At 32.7% G+C, this 18,775-nt stretch overlaps 4 protein-coding genes across 8 annotated transcripts; 1 reads left to right on the forward strand and 3 right to left on the reverse strand.

The window, feature by feature from the left end:
• Positions 1-222: 222 nt before the first annotated feature.
• Positions 223-18,197, forward strand: brm (ATP-dependent helicase brm). Of its 5 annotated transcripts, XM_035089892.1 has the most exons (7): positions 223-443; positions 553-868; positions 8,912-9,137; positions 9,660-14,218; positions 14,296-14,461; positions 14,535-14,705; positions 17,938-18,197. In XM_035089892.1, the coding sequence occupies exons 1-6, from the start codon at positions 433-435 to the stop codon at positions 14,702-14,704; spliced, it is 5,448 nt and encodes a 1,815-aa protein (XP_034945783.1). In that variant the 5' UTR covers positions 223-432; the 3' UTR covers position 14,705; positions 17,938-18,197. The 5 variants fall into 5 exon arrangements, with proteins under 5 accessions (XP_034945783.1, XP_034945782.1, XP_034945785.1 ...); XM_035089891.1 differs by lacking the exon at positions 17,938-18,197 and having other exon boundaries at positions 14,535-15,272; XM_035089894.1 differs by lacking the exon at positions 17,938-18,197 and having other exon boundaries at positions 14,553-15,272.
• On the reverse strand, positions 1,047-2,702 carry LOC118070976 (inositol monophosphatase 1-like). The gene is made up of 5 exons (XM_035089897.1): positions 2,509-2,702; positions 2,040-2,430; positions 1,841-1,946; positions 1,604-1,764; positions 1,047-1,463 (listed from the first exon to the last, which is right to left on the reverse strand). The coding sequence occupies exons 1-5, from the start codon at positions 2,569-2,571 to the stop codon at positions 1,333-1,335; spliced, it is 852 nt and encodes a 283-aa protein (XP_034945788.1). The 5' UTR covers positions 2,572-2,702; the 3' UTR covers positions 1,047-1,332.
• LOC118070977 (inositol monophosphatase 2-like) lies at positions 2,973-4,979 on the reverse strand. The gene is made up of 5 exons (XM_035089899.1): positions 4,824-4,979; positions 4,599-4,732; positions 3,916-4,284; positions 3,687-3,838; positions 2,973-3,244 (listed from the first exon to the last, which is right to left on the reverse strand). Exons 1-5 carry the CDS (start codon positions 4,884-4,886, stop codon positions 3,117-3,119), a joined length of 846 nt encoding a protein of 281 aa, XP_034945790.1. The 5' UTR covers positions 4,887-4,979; the 3' UTR covers positions 2,973-3,116.
• On the reverse strand, positions 5,545-7,535 carry LOC118070975 (inositol monophosphatase 2-like). Its single transcript, XM_035089896.1, has 4 exons — positions 7,237-7,535; positions 6,781-6,914; positions 6,314-6,576; positions 5,545-6,230 (listed from the first exon to the last, which is right to left on the reverse strand). Exons 1-4 carry the CDS (start codon positions 7,303-7,305, stop codon positions 5,833-5,835), a joined length of 864 nt encoding a protein of 287 aa, XP_034945787.1. The 5' UTR covers positions 7,306-7,535; the 3' UTR covers positions 5,545-5,832.
• Positions 18,198-18,775: the final 578 nt, after the last annotated feature.

Raw genomic sequence — 18,775 nt, forward strand, 5'->3', positions numbered from 1 at the left:
GATATTTTATCTTTTTCGGAACAATATTATTTTTAAAAAACATTTATATATCTAAAATGTTATTCTATCAATCTGTTAAAATATATTTTCAAATACACCGCCAGGTTTTCTACATCACTTATGTTCTTTTCAGTAAATAATAATATACCGACAGAGGTAAACTTTACAGCTAGCGCCACCTAAGATAAAAATTTCTTGGAACAAGAAGCCGCTGTATAATCATAAAAATTGGAAAGATGGCTGGTCGCTTGTATTGAATTTGACTTGTCAGTATTGTATTTTTTTCAAAGTGATCGTTTTAAATTGTTCCGTTTTATCGCATGGGTACTCCAAAAAATTATTTAGATTCTTCATCATTAATACTGTGACCACGGTAAAAATATTACATCACTTCTCAGTCGTATGCATAACAAATATCTTCATTAACTATAGATGAATTCAAGGTAGTCAAACTATTTTTCTATCAACTCAAAACTTTTGTTATAAATATAAAAAATTCGAAACAAAATAAAAGATTGGCATAACAATTAATTTGATCGAGTGTTTTCACAGAAATCAATTAAAGAATACGCTGGAGTCTGATAGAAACAATATGGCGAGTCCATCGCCTCAGTCATCTCCTATGCCACCACCGCAAGCTCCAAGTCCAATGGGACCTCCTCAACAATCTCCATCACCGTCAAATCCGCAAGGAAGCCCTATGGGACCTCCTCAACATCATCCACACAGTCCAACACAAGGGTATCCTGGAGGACCACCACCTCCTGGAGGACCATCTATGTCTCAACCCCCACCACAACAACCACCACCTCAACAGCAAAATTATCCACCACATACACAACAAATGCCCCCTAATATGGGCCCTCAGGTATGTTTCTAAAAAATATCATTTTTTAAATCATTGAATTAACTTTAAGAAAAAATAACTCCTCGAGAAACTATTTTTTTGTTGTAATAAGGTTATGGTACAGTTTGATTCACTCAACTATACTGTGAACACATCTTTTTTTTAACATCGATCTCATTGATAACTTTTTATGTAAAAATCATTTTTTATTTATTTATTGAGCAATGATTGAATATTAACAAGGAATAAATAACTATATAAATGATTTATAATGGTATATTGATTTGAACTTTTTAGTTGTCATCGTAGAGGACAACTATATCAGCAATCTACTTTTTGCTTGTGTTGAGTAAGAATTGAGACTAACAACTATTACAGAAATTACGAAAATTTATGCATTAACTCCGAAGAAATGATACTTTTTTTTTAAATTAAAAAATCGGTTCTTTTCTGTATTTGGCATCATGATAAAGTAAAAGATCTCATTAAAATTTCTCTTGAGATTCATTAAGCTCTGCAAGACGATCAGCTTCATGAATTATTTTTACCAATTCTTGAGCAATTTTATCATTGCAAGCACCAATAGCTCGTGGATTCATAATGTCAACAGTTTTTCCTAGAACAAATACATTCGTTACATAAAGATTGACTTATTACTAAGAGAAATAATAGTAATTATCAGTATTTTTTTAATTTGTCATAATAGGTTTTTTTCTTATAGTAATTATTATCTAGTGAATAGTGAAGGGCAATTACCAGTTACACGATCTACAACAACACCGCCCGCTTCAGAAATAATTAATGAAGCTGCAGCAATATCCCATGTTGAGATTCCTGGTCCTTCTATGTGATAACCTTCAACTGCTCCAAGGGCAATATAGCACAATGTTATAGCTGCACTTCCCAGAGTTCTCACTCTAATGCAAAATTAATTAGCTCATAAATTTTAAAATCATTCATTACTGAAACAATGAATAGACACGTTTTTCTTACCCATGAGTTTTTTTTGTAATTAATTGAATTCTTTCAAACATTTTATTCTTTAAACTTGCAACTTTGAGAAATCCTGGCTCAATACAAACTAGACATTTAGAAATATCTGAAACAAAATTAGTAAAACATTTTCAGCCATAGATGGGTTAGTTGATCATCATTCAAATAATTCTGTTATTTATTATTTTTATTGACATACCTTGGATATTCGATGTCTTTATAGGACGTCCATTAAGAAAAGCACCTCGTCCTTTTCTTGCTGTAAACAATTGCTCCAAAATAGGATTGTATACAATTCCAATTCTCACTTCTTTATTGATTGCCAAGCCAATGACCACACACGTGTGAGGAAAACAGTGAATAAAGTTCATCGTTCCATCAATTGGATCTATAATCCATGTAGGATCATTTGTCAATTCTGGAAGATTAGCTCCAGTTGATTCTTCTCCAATAAATTTATGATTAGGAAACTCTTGTTTTAACTTTCCTACAATTGTGTCTTCTATTTTCTGGTCATATTCTGTGACAAGATCCCAATCACCTTGTTTCTCTTTAATCGTTTTTTTAGCTTCTATGCTGATTTTTAATACCTCAAAAAGAAATACTCAAATTATTACACATTCGTGAATATATAGATTTGGTAAAAGAGAGTTGATGATTGTAATTACTAGTCCAGCTTCAAGAACTAATTTCATAGCAAAGTCGTAAAAATAATCTTCTTGATTCGTCATATTTTTGTATATTACAATATTTCAAACAGTTTTTAACCTACACGAGAATCTTTGATACACTGACTAAGATATCACTGTCAATGACGTTCTTAAATAACGTCTTGACTCTCTGTTCAGTTTCCTCTCTCTCACGAAGGTCGCAATTAAGGTAAGAGTTCCTTCAATTACCAAGGCTATTTGCATGTATATTACAATTTATCTCTTATCTTCAAAGTATTACTCTCATTTTGTAATTATTTTTCTATTCTTCTGTTGATAAGATAAACGAAGATGGATATTATCAGATTTTAGGTAAAATTGAAATAATTATTGTAACTAAGACTATTTTCTGACTACAGGTGATTTATTTTATTTAATAATTATTAAGACTTATTCAACAATAATTGTTCTGATTTTATAATGATAAGAAAATCGTTACTAAAGCTAACATTAAATGTGTTTTCAACTTGAAAACATTCTATTCTTCAATATTCTGATTCTATCTAAATTTACATTGCTCTATCATCTTATATATCAATTCATTAATAAATTAATAATTTGTAATGTCAAGTCTTCTTGAGGCGTTTCCTTTGTGTTTGAAGGTCTGTGTCAATAATAAGCTTTGATATTTCCCTTGCTAATGAATCAGAAGCTGCTGCAATTACTTGGGGTTTCATGATGTTCAATGGTCCTCCTATTATTAGGAAATACTTTATTATTCAATGTAATTATTTTTTTTTACTTTCTTACTTCATGAACAGATTCAATTATGGTACATAAACATACTTATTAGTAATAGATACTTTTCAGAACCCAATTGAAATGAATATGCATTGATTATACAAGATTCTTCTAGCTTCTAAGATTAAATAGGTCAACATATTACAATGCACTTATAATTATCATCATTCAAGAATTCTAAATGAATGATTAATTGAGAGATTGAAAGTAAACTTCATTCTACATTATAATATGTAATGTCTATTTTTCTGAAAAATGAATCATCTACTTTATACTTTTCTCAACCTAGAACTATCATTATCTTCAACTCGATTGTTTTTTGCTATTGTCTGATACTAGTGATTATTTTCTTATTTGACGTAGTTGATCATATTAAAGATGAATATTTCATTTACCCTTTGTATCAATAACAACTCCTCCAGCTTCTTCAATAAGTAACAATCCAGCTGCAACATCCCAAGGCTTTAAATGATCCATCTGGAACGCATCAGCAACTCCCTTTGCCACTAATGTCATTGCTATTGCTGCCGAGCCAATACTCCGGACTCTAAAATTAACCAAAGTTAATATGTAGAATTTAGATTGAATAATCAAATGTTGTATTGATAATTTATTAGTACTAACCCATCAGCAGCATTTCCCAATGCATCAATTCTCCCTAATCCTATATCTCGCATTTTAGGAATCCAATTAAATGTCAATGGTTCGAGAATAATTAGCGAGTTCTTTAATTTAGTCGTATTTGATACTTTTAATTGGTTTCCATTTACAAAAGTGCCTGCACCTCTTTTTGCAGTAAATAATTGATTGTTATGAGGATCGAAAATTATTCCAAGCTCTACTTGTTTATTTATTGCTAAACCAACTGAAATACAACAATGTGGGAATCCATGAATGAAATTAGTTGTACCATCAATAGGGTCGATCATCCATGTGGGTGAATCAGTCAATTGTAATTCTTCATTAGTATTGTAGGATTCTTCAGCAATAAATCTTTAAAAAAATGATTTATTTTTTTTTTTATCGTTACACTTGGTTGATATTTATTATGTTACTCAACAAATCTTCGTATTTTTCATTTTCTGTTTGAAAATTATGATAATTCTTGATGTTTTTATAATTTGATCTCAAAGGAGGTGAAGAGTGAATAGATGTTATGTAAGAAAATTTGAATTGAAGTTGCATGGTAGAATTCATGGTCATTTAAATGAAAATTAAAAAGAAAAACTTCATTGAAATTCTTTTTTTTTTTTGTAAATAAAGAATACGAAGATTCATATAGTAATCAAATCAACTATATTTTTTACTTGTGATCAGGAAATTCTTCAGCCAATCTTGCTATCAGCATTGATTCAATCTCTGTGTCATACTGCGTAACTAGACTCTTACAAGGATTTTTGACTTTTACTATTTTTTCTTTGTTTAAAGCATCTTTTAATTTCTGAAAGAAAAGAAACAATTATTTACTTAGTCATTTAATGTATATTTATTACTTATCATTTTGCTATTATTTATAATGATAGTAAACTTACCTCACCAGCTTGAAGAATTAATTTTTTTGCAACTTCAAAGTATTTGTCAATTTCATTAGTCATTTCAACAGACTTTATTTAACGACTAGTTTTCAGGAGAAACTTAATTGATATTAATTTGATTATATTGTTAAACCAGTATGTCTTGCAACGTTATCAACATTATGAACAAGATAATAATATAGTCAAGTGTCACTGATATGAAATCTTGGAACTTATATTCTACTTTATTTAAAAAAACAAACAAATATTCTTAATATTATCTTAATTTTTATTCACTTTTTTTCAATTAACAATATATATTTAGTAAAAAAATTCCTGTATGAAACTGTACACTTGAGGTCTTTAAAGCTAGATTTATAATGTTAACTTTTTTCTTTAATTTACAATCGAGAAAATCTTCTCCTTTATCAGTATTATCTTATTTGTTCACTACTTTTATAATGCTTTATTTGAAAATTTAAATTTTATTTTAATTGTTAGTAATAAAATGAGTAATTAATTTAATATTTATTTATCACAAAAATACATGTCAATTTTATCATTTCTATCATCTAGGAATACTTTCATGAACTTGGAAAGAATTTAATCCAATTTTATATAATTGATTAACTGTTTCACATTATTTTAAACGTTTTAAATATAAACAATATTAGTATATAGTATTTTTTAGAAAAAAAATACAGTGAAGCCCACTATACAATATAAATAATAAAAAATATTATTTCAATATTGAATATTTAATCAAATATTAAAGAATGAAAATAATAAATAATAATAGTATTAACAGATAAACCAGAATAGATTGCTTACTCCCTGAGAACTAACTTGGAGTCTTTGTGCTAGTTTAACTCTGACTTTCAAACAATTAACGCCATTAATTAATCGTTGGTCTGCTCCAATCTTGACGAGTCTTCAATATGTATAATAACAGAAGAATTAGCAAACTTTTCGCATTTGCTGATGACAAATAATTTTTTATTAAAGCCATTTATGTTGATTAAAATTTTTATTCAACTATCTGGCTAGCCATCAATCTTTTACGATAGGTTTTAGCATCAGCGGCACGAATAAGCTTTACTAATTCAGACTCTAATTTTCTGGTACCCATTGCTAAAACTTTTGGCTTCATGATGTCAAATTTATCACCCGATGTATCAATTACTGATCCCCCAGCTTCACGAATGATTAAAACACCAGCAGCTACATCCCACGGCATTAAATTATCGGTATGGTAGACTTCAGCAGCTCCCATTGCTATATGACATAAGGTTAAGGCTGCAGAACCGAGAGTTCTTATTCCATGTGCAATTGATACAAATGCTTCTATTCTACCCAATAGGATGTCTCTGATGTCTTCAATTGCAGCATAAGATGCTTCAATGCATACCAAAGAATGTCGCAAGTCTTGGGAGATAACGTTTCATCAATATTAGTATTTTGTTTGAACTTTCAACTATGACTTATATAAAAAATTATTTTCTAATTACCAGAGACGTCAGAGCTTTTAATACGTTTTCCGTTCAGATAAGCACCACGTCCTCGTCGCGCTGTAAACATTTGTTCAAGGACTGGATTGTAAACAATGCCTATCTCAAGCTCTCGGTTTACTGCTAGGGCAATTGAGATGCAAGTGTGTGGAAATGCGTGAACAAAATTTGTAGTACCATCAATTGGATCGATTATCCATGTTGGGGTTGCTGTAAGCTCTGGTAGAACATTTGTTTTGGAAACTGTTTCCTCTCCAATAAACCTAAAAATCATATTTGCTTATTGTCCATCATATTCTTAATAAATCAATTTTTTTTTTATTCAAAACGATAATTACTTTACACTCAAATTCTTTAATCAAATGAAAAATAGCTAATCGACTGATAAGAACTATTGAATGAGCAAAAACTAATCAATGTAAAATCTTCTATTCAGTTTGTTCGACTTGTAAAAAAATAAAATTTACTTGTGAGCAGGAAATTCTTTAGCCAATCCAGCAATCAAAACCGCTTCGACTTTTTTATCGTACTGAGTTACCAAATCCCAATCACCAGCTTTAGTTTCAATAGTTTTCTTTCCTTGAATTGCTTCCCTGATGATCTAGAATTAATGTCAATTCTCTTAAAATATCTAATCATTGTTTATACACAGTAAATTGAATCGATTATACATGCAAGATTGACACAAGCTCAACTCAGCACGTGTTTCATTTCTACGACTTTACGTTTATCACTTATTGTATAAAAAAGCATCTTTTATGCAACAATGCTGGTTATCAGCAATTAATTTATTAACACGTGCTGATTTATGCATACTATCAAAATAGATAATTATTCAAGGTAAATGACAATCAAATAATTCCAACAGTTATCATACTTTTCTTATTTTATCATCATATTCTTTTTTACTCAAAAATTTATACCTTTGCGGATTCTATTGTTAACTTCATAACAAAGTCATAACAGTGGTCCAATTCTTGTTGAGTAGTCATTGTTTTTGTGATTTATTTTTCACTGAAGTAAATATTTTTTTACACTTTGTTGTTAGATGAATTTAGAGTGGCTTGTAACGGAATCAAATTTGATATTTATTCAAAATTATTTCACTTTTATGACTATTAAACGATTCTACTCGCTCTCACGTTCAAGTGCCATGACGTTTGCGGAAACGCACTACTTATGCAAAAGCTACACACCCCCACCATTTTAAAGAATTTTATCCATGCTTATGTTTTCAATACTTACTTAATCTCTATTATTTTCTCTAATCTTTCAATAATTTTTCAATATCCAATTCTGTCATAGCTTTTGAATTCTGTGAAATGATTTAAAATAGAACTATATGATAATAAATCTAAAATTAGTTGTATTTGAGACATTTTTTAAATATTTGTAAAATAATTTAATTACAAAATTGACAATTTGATTTATTGGATACAATAATACCCATATGCCATAAAATTGAGTATGGATATGAGATAAGTCAGCACTTTTAATGTCTGATATGATACAGGTGTTGGTTGGCTAGCACGTGTTAGCTATGTGTCATATGAACGTTGGTGGTAAATCGAATGTTTTTATTTCCATTTTTCTTGGCACTCTCATGCACTGTTCACGCATTACACTATTTGTAGTCACGTTCCAAGAGCATGGTCAACCTTTGTTGTGGGCCAAGATATTGCTCATCAACTTCCTATGATTTTTCCTGATAATTTGTGTTTTATTAGGTACTCAGATAATTATTTTTAAATCACTGTGATGATAAAAATTATTTACTCCTTAATTATCATCAAGATAGTTGAATAAACCAAACAGAAAAATTATGTTTAAATATTTCGGAGAAGTATTTTTTCCACAGTGAGCTTAGATTGTGGTGATAGACTCAATAATTGTACAGAAAAATGTAAATATCATTTAAAAGAAAATTACTCACTTCCTATTGAAAAATTTCATGTTCTCAAAGAATGATTTTTTAAAAAAATAAAACATTTTTAATTATAAGTAATTTTACTCATACACTCATAGTAACTCTAACTGATGATAGCCCAGATTATATTTAGCTAGAGGAATATATATTTGGATCATTATATCAACATAGTAATAAAATGATTGACACGGTAGATCATGGAAAATTTTGTTATATCTCGAGGTGGAAGTTATCAATTGCTGGCAGCTGACATGTACCACTGATAATGATTTACATAAAATTCTGTAGAATTACAATTATTATGAATGCCTATAGCATCGAGCACTGTTGAATAGTCGATCATCATATTTATTGGAAAATACTTCTTCCTACTTTCAATGCCAATTATGCGTTATAAATTATTATCATTCTGATAGTCATAATAATGTCTACGTCACAGTCATTTGATAGTATCAAAAGAGTTATAAATATTATTGCATTTCAGATAATCGAGTTTAAAAAATATTATAAAGTTACAGACTTTTTTTTACAATTTATTATATAAACTTGTGTATTAAATTTTGTACGTAACGCACGTGATAAATTGACATTGTTAAACGACAAAATTGACCCCATAGTATCATGTTTATTGATCGGGGTTTTGGTCTAATAGATCTGTTAAATGATTCCAGGGGCCACCAGGCGGACCACAAGGACCGCAACAAGGACCTGGAGGACCGATGATGCAAATGGGTGGACCTCCAGGATCAGGACATATGGGAGGACCACCAAATCAGATGGGACCAGGAGGTCCTCCACCTATGGGACCTGGAGGTGGTCCAATGGGTCCTTCGCAAATGTTTCCTGGAGGTCCTCCACCTATGGGTCCTGGAGGACCGAATCAAATGGGCCCAGGAGGTGAGATAAAAAATATATTTTTATTGACTTATTCTCTTTTTTTAAATAATGAACTTTATATTTATTCATTTTTTATGAAATGTTGCAAGTTAAACTGACAAGTAATATTTTTTACGGTAATAAAAAAGTTGTGAAGTATTTTTAAGTCATTCGTGATATTTTTTATTATATACATTCATTAAAGAAATATATGTATTAAGTAAAGTAGAAAATTTTCTTATCGTTGTGATACAGGTATACTTGTATCACTGGAACGTTTTTCTTGTTCATTTTATTAAATGTTAGTATTGAAAGAAAGTTTTTTATGAGAGTTTTATTGTATATAACTTTGTTGTTAACAGTCTACTTTGATAGTATACATAAAAAATATAATCAATGCATGCTCGCATTAATTTGTAGATAAAACTATTGATTAAATTTATATGATTCGCATTATTTATTTCTAATTATAATAAGCTCATTATTTTTTTATTTATTTATTTATTTGGGGAACTAATTGATATAATTTCTATTTGTATTCAGTCCATAAATATTTTATAGGACCAAATCAAATGGGGCCAGGAGGTCAAATGGTACCAGGTGGGCAGATGGGTCCTGGTGGACATATGGGTCAACCGGGTGGACCACCAGGAGGACCTCCACCGCATATGCAAGGAGGTCCGGGAGGTCCACCAATGGGAGGACCGCCAGGACCACAAATGGGACCAGGAGGACAGAGTAATCAAATGCCAGGAGGACCAGGACATATGGGAGGACCTCCACCACCATCAGGTCATATTAATGCACCAGGAGGACATATGGGGCCTGGAGGACCAAATCCAATGAATCAAGGCGGGCCAGTACTTATGGGGCCTGGATCAATGGGTCCTGGTGGACCACAAGGACAAATGGGACCAGGTGGAGCACCTTCAATGAGTTCTGGAGGACAGATGCCATCTGGAGGTCCAACTGGTATGTGTCCAACCAATCAAGGACAAATAGGAGCTAATGGTCATGGTCAAATGGGAATGGGTGGACCAGGAAATCAAATGAATATGGGGCCAAGTGGTCCAGTTCCAATGAATATGAGTGGTCCAGGAGGTCCAGGACCGGGTCCTGCAGTTCCTGGACCTGGAGGTCCAATGATGTCTGTATCTGCACCAAATCAGATGCCCCCTGGAGGTCCCAATAATCAAATGGCTCCCACTGGACCTCCACAAATGAATGTTAATAATTCTGGAAATCCTGTAGGACCTGGTGGTCCAACTGGACCTCCGGGAATGGGTCCAATGCCTTCAGGAACACCAAATCAAGGACAAATGGGACCTATGGGGCCTGGTGGACCTGTCAACCAAATGTCTCAGACTGGTCAAATGGGATCCGGTGGTCCTCCAGGACCATCTGGTCCAGGTCAAGAAAATTTAAATGCTCTACAAAAAGCTATAGATTCAATGGAAGAAAAAGGTTTACAAGAAGATCCGCGTTACTCTCAATTATTAGCTCTTAGAGCGAGACAAGGACAGGGCCAAGGAGGTATGGGTGAAAAACAAAGCTTTAGTGCTCAACAACTTCATCAACTAAGAATTCAAATTATGGCTTACCGACTTCTCGCAAGAAATCAACCGCTATCACAACAATTAGCTCTTGCAGTACAAGGTGGAGCTCCTCCTCCAAATATAGGACCACGTCCAATGGATCCAAATCAAGGGCCTGGCACTCCTACAGGGCCACCAATACAACCAACAGCTGGTATGGGGCCAACAGGACCCCCTAGGCCGGGTTCGCAACCTCCACAACAACAACCTCAACAACAGCCTCAAGGAAATAAGACAAATAGAATTACAAGTGTTGCTAAACCGGCTGGATTAGATCCCCTTTTGATTCTCCAAGAGCGTGAAAATCGAGTTGCCACACGGATTGCTTTGCGCATGGAGCAGTTGAGTAATTTACCCACTAACATGCCAGAAGATTTACGTATTCAAGCACAAATTGAACTTAGAATGTTACGAGTGTTAAACTTCCAGAGACAGTTGCGGTCAGAGATTCTTGCTTGTACTCGTAAAGATACTACTCTAGAAACAGCAATCAATGTCAAAGCATATAAACGCACAAAGAGACAAGGATTGAGAGAAGCTCGTGCAACAGAGAAATTAGAGAAACAACAGAAATTAGAAGCTGAACGTAAACGTCGTCAGAAGCATCAAGAATTCTTAAGTTCTGTACTCCAACACGGCAAAGACTTCAAAGAGTTTCATCGCAACAATGTGGCAAAATTGGCGCGACTTAATAAGGCAGTTCTTAACTATCATGCGAATGCCGAAAGGGAACAAAAGAAAGAGCAAGAACGAATTGAGAAAGAACGTATGCGACGGCTTATGGCAGAAGACGAAGAAGGATATAGGAAACTTATTGATCAGAAGAAAGACAAGCGTCTGGCTTTCTTACTCTCTCAAACTGACGAATATATCTGTAATTTAACTGAAATGGTCAAACAACATAAAATGGAGCAAAAACGGAAACAAGCGGAAGAACAAAAACGTAAAAAGAAAAAGAAGAAGCTTCAGGAAGGAGCTAATGTTGGTGATGAAGGTGCACCTGCAGATGATTCTCGTGTTAATGTTATAGAAACCAGCACAGGTCGGACTCTAACTGGAGAGGAAGCACCATTAATGAGCCAGTTAAATGCTTGGTTAGAAGCTCATCCAGGCTGGGAAGCAGTTGATTCTGATAGTGAAGAAGAAGAGGAAGAAGAAGAGGAAGAAAATGAAGAAAAAGAACAAAAGACCAAGGCTAGTGGTGAAGGCGAAAGTGAAGATAAAACAAAGAAAAGCTTTCAGAAGAAAGTTGAAGATGATGAATACAAAACTGAAGAGCAAACTTATTACAGCATCGCTCATACTGTTCATGAGGTTGTCACGGAGCAAGCTTCTATTATGGTTAATGGTATTCTCAAAGAGTACCAAATTAAAGGACTTGAATGGCTTGTTTCCTTATTTAATAATAATTTGAACGGCATCTTAGCAGATGAGATGGGTCTGGGAAAAACAATACAAACCATTGCTTTAGTGACCTATCTCATGGAGAAGAAAAAAGTCAATGGGCCATTTTTGATTATTGTTCCATTGTCTACGCTGTCTAATTGGGTACTAGAGTTTGAAAAGTGGGCGCCTAGTGTTGTAGTCGTTTCTTACAAAGGCTCTCCAGCTGGGCGTCGTGCAATTCAATCGCAGATGCGCGCTACAAAGTTTAATGTTCTCCTTACTACTTACGAGTATGTCATCAAAGATAAAAGTGTGCTTGCTAAATTGCAGTGGAAATATATGATAATCGACGAGGGTCATAGAATGAAGAATCATCATTGTAAGCTAACTCAAGTTTTAAATACACACTACTTAGCGCCACATCGTCTACTTCTCACTGGTACTCCTTTACAGAATAAATTACCTGAGTTATGGGCACTTTTAAATTTCTTACTTCCCTCAATCTTCAAATCTTGTAGTACATTTGAACAGTGGTTTAATGCACCATTTGCAACAACTGGAGAAAAAGTCGAATTAAATGAAGAAGAAACTATTCTTATTATTCGTCGTCTGCACAAGGTGCTTCGACCATTCTTGCTCCGTCGTTTGAAGAAAGAAGTAGAATCTCAACTTCCAGATAAAGTCGAATACATTATCAAATGTGACATGTCCGGACTACAAAAGGTTCTTTATAAACATATGCAGAGTAAAGGTGTATTACTCACAGATGGTTCAGAAAAAGGAAAGCAGGGCAAGGGTGGTACTAAAGCATTGATGAATACTATTGTGCAACTCAGAAAGCTTTGCAATCATCCATTCATGTTCCAAGCGATCGAGGAAAAGTATTGCGAACATATAGGTGTCCAAGGTTCGGGTATTGTGTCTGGTCCAGATCTCTTCCGAGCGTCAGGCAAATTTGAATTACTTGATCGCATCCTTCCGAAGTTAAAAGCAACAAATCATCGAGTTTTACTCTTCTGTCAAATGACCCAACTCATGACAATTATGGAAGACTATCTAAGTTGGCGAGGTTTTATGTATCTACGGTTAGATGGTACAACTAAAGCCGAAGATCGAGGAGAATTATTGAAAAAATTCAATGAACCAGGTTCTGATTATTTCCTCTTCTTACTTTCTACAAGAGCTGGTGGTCTTGGTCTTAATCTTCAAGCTGCCGATACAGTTATTATCTTTGATTCTGATTGGAATCCTCATCAAGATTTACAAGCACAAGATCGAGCTCACAGAATTGGTCAGAAAAATGAAGTACGTGTATTGCGGCTTATGACTGTCAACTCCGTAGAAGAGAGAATTCTTGCAGCTGCTAGGTATAAGCTTAATATGGATGAAAAAGTCATTCAAGCTGGTATGTTTGATCAAAAATCTACTGGATCAGAACGACAACAGTTCTTACAAAGTATTCTTCATCAAGATGATGCCGACGATGAAGAAGAAAATGAAGTACCCGATGATGAAACTGTAAATCAAATGATTGCAAGAACTGAAGAAGAATTTCAAATTTTCCAAAAACTTGATTTGGAAAGACGTAGAGAAGAAGCAAAATTAGGACCAAATCGTAAATCACGATTGTTGGAAGAGGCTGAGTTACCGGATTGGTTGGTGAAAGACGATGATGAGGTGGAAAGATGGACTTATGAAGAAGATGAAGATAGATACTTGGGCAGAGGTTCTCGACAAAGAAAAGAAGTTGATTACACTGACAGTCTTACTGAGAAAGAATGGCTTAAAGCTATCGATGACGATGGTGTTGAGTATGAAGAAGAGGAGGAAGATGATAAAAAGAAGAAAAAAACTCGTAAACGTAAGAAAAAAGGCGAAGAAGAAGAAGAGCCTATTCCTAAGAAGCGACGAGGTGCCGGTCCTTCAGTTGATATGAAGTTAAAACGAGCGATGAAGAAACTTCTCATGGTTGTTGTAAATTACACTGACAGTACGGATGGACGACTCCTGAGTGAACCATTTATGAAGCTGCCTTCGAGAAGAGAGCTCCCTGATTACTATGATGTTATTAAGAAACCACTCACCATCAATAAACTTTTACGGAAAGTGGATGAAGGAAAAGTAAGTTCGAACATAAGTTCTTTTTATAATTCCGTAAATATCAAAGTTCTTATTAAATAGAAAAATTCTTTTTTCAGTATTCAAGTATTGACGAGCTTGAGAAAGATTTTATGCAGTTATGTAAAAACGCGCAAATTTATAACGAAGAGGCATCGCCAATTCATGAGGATTCTATAGTTCTCGAATCTGTATTTACAAGTGCAAGACAACGTTTGGAAGCAGATGGGGCTCTTTCTGATGATGGTATTTATCAATTTTGATTACATGTTTTTTTCTTTCTATTATACTGAGGATTGATTCTGTAACGATAACGTAGAAATCAATTCGTCTACAGGTGACTGCGACGATGGATCAGATGTAGACTCTACTGTGAGGATGAAGATTAAATTAAAAGGTCGTAAAAACGATAGTAGAGCTGCTAGTAGACGAAAAAGAGTTACTAAAAAGTATATCTCTGATGATGACGATGATGCTGATGATAATTAAGGTGTTTATTATAATTAATTAGTTTTACTCCTGATAAAATATACATCCATAGGAATTTATTATTTTTATTATTATGATTATGATAATTATTTTACTTTTCATACCAAACTATTTGCGTTGTGCGTTACATACGATTATAGATATTCATCATTGTTGAAAATGATTTCTTGTAGAAACAATAATGTCATTAAACGCATTTTTCAATCGTATAACTCAGATTATATTAAAATTGAGCTCATGTGTGCTCAATTAATAAAAATTTTTCATTAAATTGTTGAATTCTTATGAAAGTAGATTGAACAGTAATTCATAATAATCCTTTATAAAATCTGATAATTAAATCTATATATACATATATAATATTTATATGTCGAGAAAAAGAAATTAAATTAATAGAATAAACGTAGATTATATTTGCGATAAAAAGTTGATCTTAAGCTTACCTTTAAAAAATCGACTTATGATTCATTCTCAATGATAGTTGATAGTTAATTACATTAATGTGTATTGTCGTTTATATACGTATGTATTGTACGCATGAAAAATAAAGCCTGAAATAACGGTAAAAGATTAGTTGTATCTTTGGATTTATTTTAATCTACTAAAATATTGATAAATCACTAAAATCCGGCTTGGAAAATTTTTCATAGCAGCTTTAGCAGTTCGTGGACATAGTAGTGTTTTATGGGGTGTCATCTGTTTTTTGTATTTTTTTTTTTTTTCGTTAGATCAAGAGACTAGAATTCTTGAATATAAATTTTTTTTTGTTTCTTGACTGTAACGAAAGCCTCTAACGATCGAGTTTATTCATCGAGCGCTAACGAGCGTTCGCATCTATCACGAGTTTTCAAACAATCACGGTCGTCAGTTTTACCTTGCGAATTAATCGTAGACATCAAGTAACAAATTGTCAGCTAGAATATTCTCCATCTCGTTGATGAGAGGAAAGAAGTATGAGTTTGTAAAAGAATAAAATTGGAGGGTAAATAAAAAAAATGTATGTTATGAAAACGACAATTATAGAGTATAAATTTGACTTTAGTTCTACATTTTCTCCGCCTGAAGCTAGAACTTGTGTCGTTTTCTGCGTCAGCTTGGCAGACGGATTCACGCATGAGCAGGCTACGTGGGGGGCAGCTTTATCTGCACTGCAGTTCATCCGAAAAGATTAAACCGAGCTGAAAGGCACATTAGTGCCGTGTGCGAGAGTAAAGATAACAAATAATTCGTCTTTTAAACGATGACAATTTTTCTCTGGTCTTTACTTTCCTTAGTACATTTTTATTTTAACCCCATCAAAGCCATGAGAGTACTTTACTAGCATCGTTTCGTACGGTACTTTCGATTCATCTTTGCTTACCTGATTGAATTGCGATTCAGGCAGAGACTTGCTGAGGACTTTTAGTGCGAATACATCTCATAGATTCTATCGATGATGCAATTATTTACATGAAACTCGTGAGGAAACTTTAAATTACATGGCTTTAACTTAGATCTGTCGATTATTATTAATTTTCAAGTTATTTATCATGCTGACTACGTCTCAGGATTAGGATATAGTAGTGGAATGAAAAATGAAAATTAGAAAAATCATTATTCAAGAATCTTAAATAGGAAAAGATATGAGCGGCTGACCGATGCTTGACCCTCATCTACTTGATGGTAATTTCCGACAGCTATTTTGAATTTAGATCGAATTTAAGCAAGCTGTTACATGTCCTTCTGCTTTATATCCACGTACATCGGGGTATTATGGACAAAGGAGCGCATGTGTAAGCACAAATGTAATGCACATACATATAGATAGAAATGTTAACGTTCTATAGTATATATTTTGAGTGTCGCAGGGGCGCAACGGTTTTGGACCATTTGCTAGCACGTCGAGCCGTTACGCGTAACGAGAGAACGTGTGTCCGTTAACGTTATTGCAAATTTTGTCGACCACATGGAAATGTTGAAATCAAAAAAAAATAAAAATATAAACTAATGTTAAATTTATCCATCACAGTTAGCTTGAAAGCTTTTGAAATAAATATCTTACAATTTTTATCAATAAAAATGGAAATATTGAATTATAGATAGCAAAAAACCCTGGTCATAAAATTATAATTTGTAATATTTCCAGGTTTACATTGTTTTTCTAGAAGGAGGCGTGTTTGGGGCTGGTATAGCAATTTATTATACTTGTTTAATGAGTAATAGAGTCATAAAACTTGAAACTGAACTTGATAAATAATTTACGGGAATTATGAAAAACTGGTTTAATTAAGTTTTCATTAGAAGAGATTAATAATTCAGAAAGTAAAGAAATTGAAATTAATTATTTTAAAAAATTTCAATAATTTGAATAAGTACCATATTTATGTTTAATTTTAATACGTTTTTAAGATTAAAGGTGATATGGAAATCACTCTGAAAATCTAACTCAACAGAGACGAAATGAAGTGCAGATGAAACAAAACAAGTTAAAATTCATGTCTAAATTATCCCTGCAAATCCGTTGTGTTGAAGACATTTATATTTATTGAATATTTAATTTATGCTTTATAAAAACGTTGAATTTAGGGGACAAATTTTTTTAACTTTAATCTTGATAATAATAAAAAACAAATTAATCAATGAAAAAATATAATTCTAAAATATATCAAATAGGTTTACTTTGGAATTTTAGTGAAAATATTTTCTATCAAGTTCATTCATTTTTCATACTTTTATCGATTTATTGAATGTCTTTTGCATCTTTCTTCATTATTAACTATAAATTGATACCAGATGAATAATGTGAAACGTTAATACTCGTTACTTGGAGCACAAATGACGTCATTGTTCAACGATGGAGTGTTTGAGTTGAAGAGAAAGAAGAGAGAGAAGAGTCTTGGGAACAGCTGGTGTACTGGAGGAGGGAACGAATACTCTTCTCCTTATACTCCAAGGTCTACTCGATACACTGGAGTGAAAGAGACACCCAATCGCGCTCCCGCCGTATATAAGGCTTACGAGCTCGAATGGTTATTACGCGTGATTTACTTGTAGGCTCAAGCACAGGATCCACTGGGGCTTTTCCCAACCTCTTGAGGAATTGTCGTGCTCCTTTGCGAATTCGTAATTCCCAACTTCATATTCAACAAGGGGAGAAGATAAAGAGATATAAACTCCATATAAATATTTTTTATTCTTTTAATATTAACTGTTATATTTTATAATTCTTTCATGTTTTTTTGTTTTTCATTCAGCTTTATTAATACTCGGGATTCAACCGTGACAACATGGTGTTGCAGGGCGATTAACTCAGACCGATAAAACCACTAGGCGATAACGAGCAGTGGAAACAATTTAGTAACGCCTCCAAATCCATCATCAACTATAGATATAGCAAAAGAGTTCAACAACATTGAATTAAAAGCTGAAAGCCCTTAAAGTCATTCAGTGCTATTCGAAATTAAAGAGTTTAATGGATTTTTTTGGATTATCTGCATAAATATTGTGTACAAAAATGATCATTTTATTTTTTCATAATCTTAATAAAATTAGTTTATTTATATTTGACTCTAATATGTTTCGAGATAGTGCGATTTTATAATATTTTATATCTCATGAATTATTATAATACTTTTATTTTAATTATAAAAAAGAAAAACCACATTTTATCGTGTATTTCAAATTTGCATTATTTTAAGCATGTTTTGAAATTATTAAAATTACTTTATACAGAGAAATATTTTTTTTTTTTTTTTTAAAATAGGATAACATAATATCTATGATGATTTTCGGTTTTATAAGAGATACATATTTCATGTATATGTTGAAAGCAGAAATTTGTGAAGCTTAAATTACATAGTTTACTTTTAATATAAAAACATGAAAATAACAAAGAGTCGTGTTCTAAAATATTCCAAAGTATCCTTGATAAAGGGTTTTATTTTACACGTAGTCATTATATATAAGCACAAAAATTATTTGACAAAATATTTTGTTTTAAAAAAAGAATTTTTGTCGTTAATGAATCATCCATCCATCAAGTAAATGTCATTAAAATTTTAATGTATAAAAAACGTGGTTAAATAAAAAGTT

The sequence above is a fragment of the Chelonus insularis genome, unplaced genomic scaffold, assembly GCF_013357705.1.
Source record: "Chelonus insularis isolate UGA/USDA-ARS -01 unplaced genomic scaffold, ASM1335770v1 contig_70_pilon, whole genome shotgun sequence".
NCBI classification, from domain to species: Eukaryota; Metazoa; Arthropoda; class Insecta; order Hymenoptera; family Braconidae; genus Chelonus; species Chelonus insularis.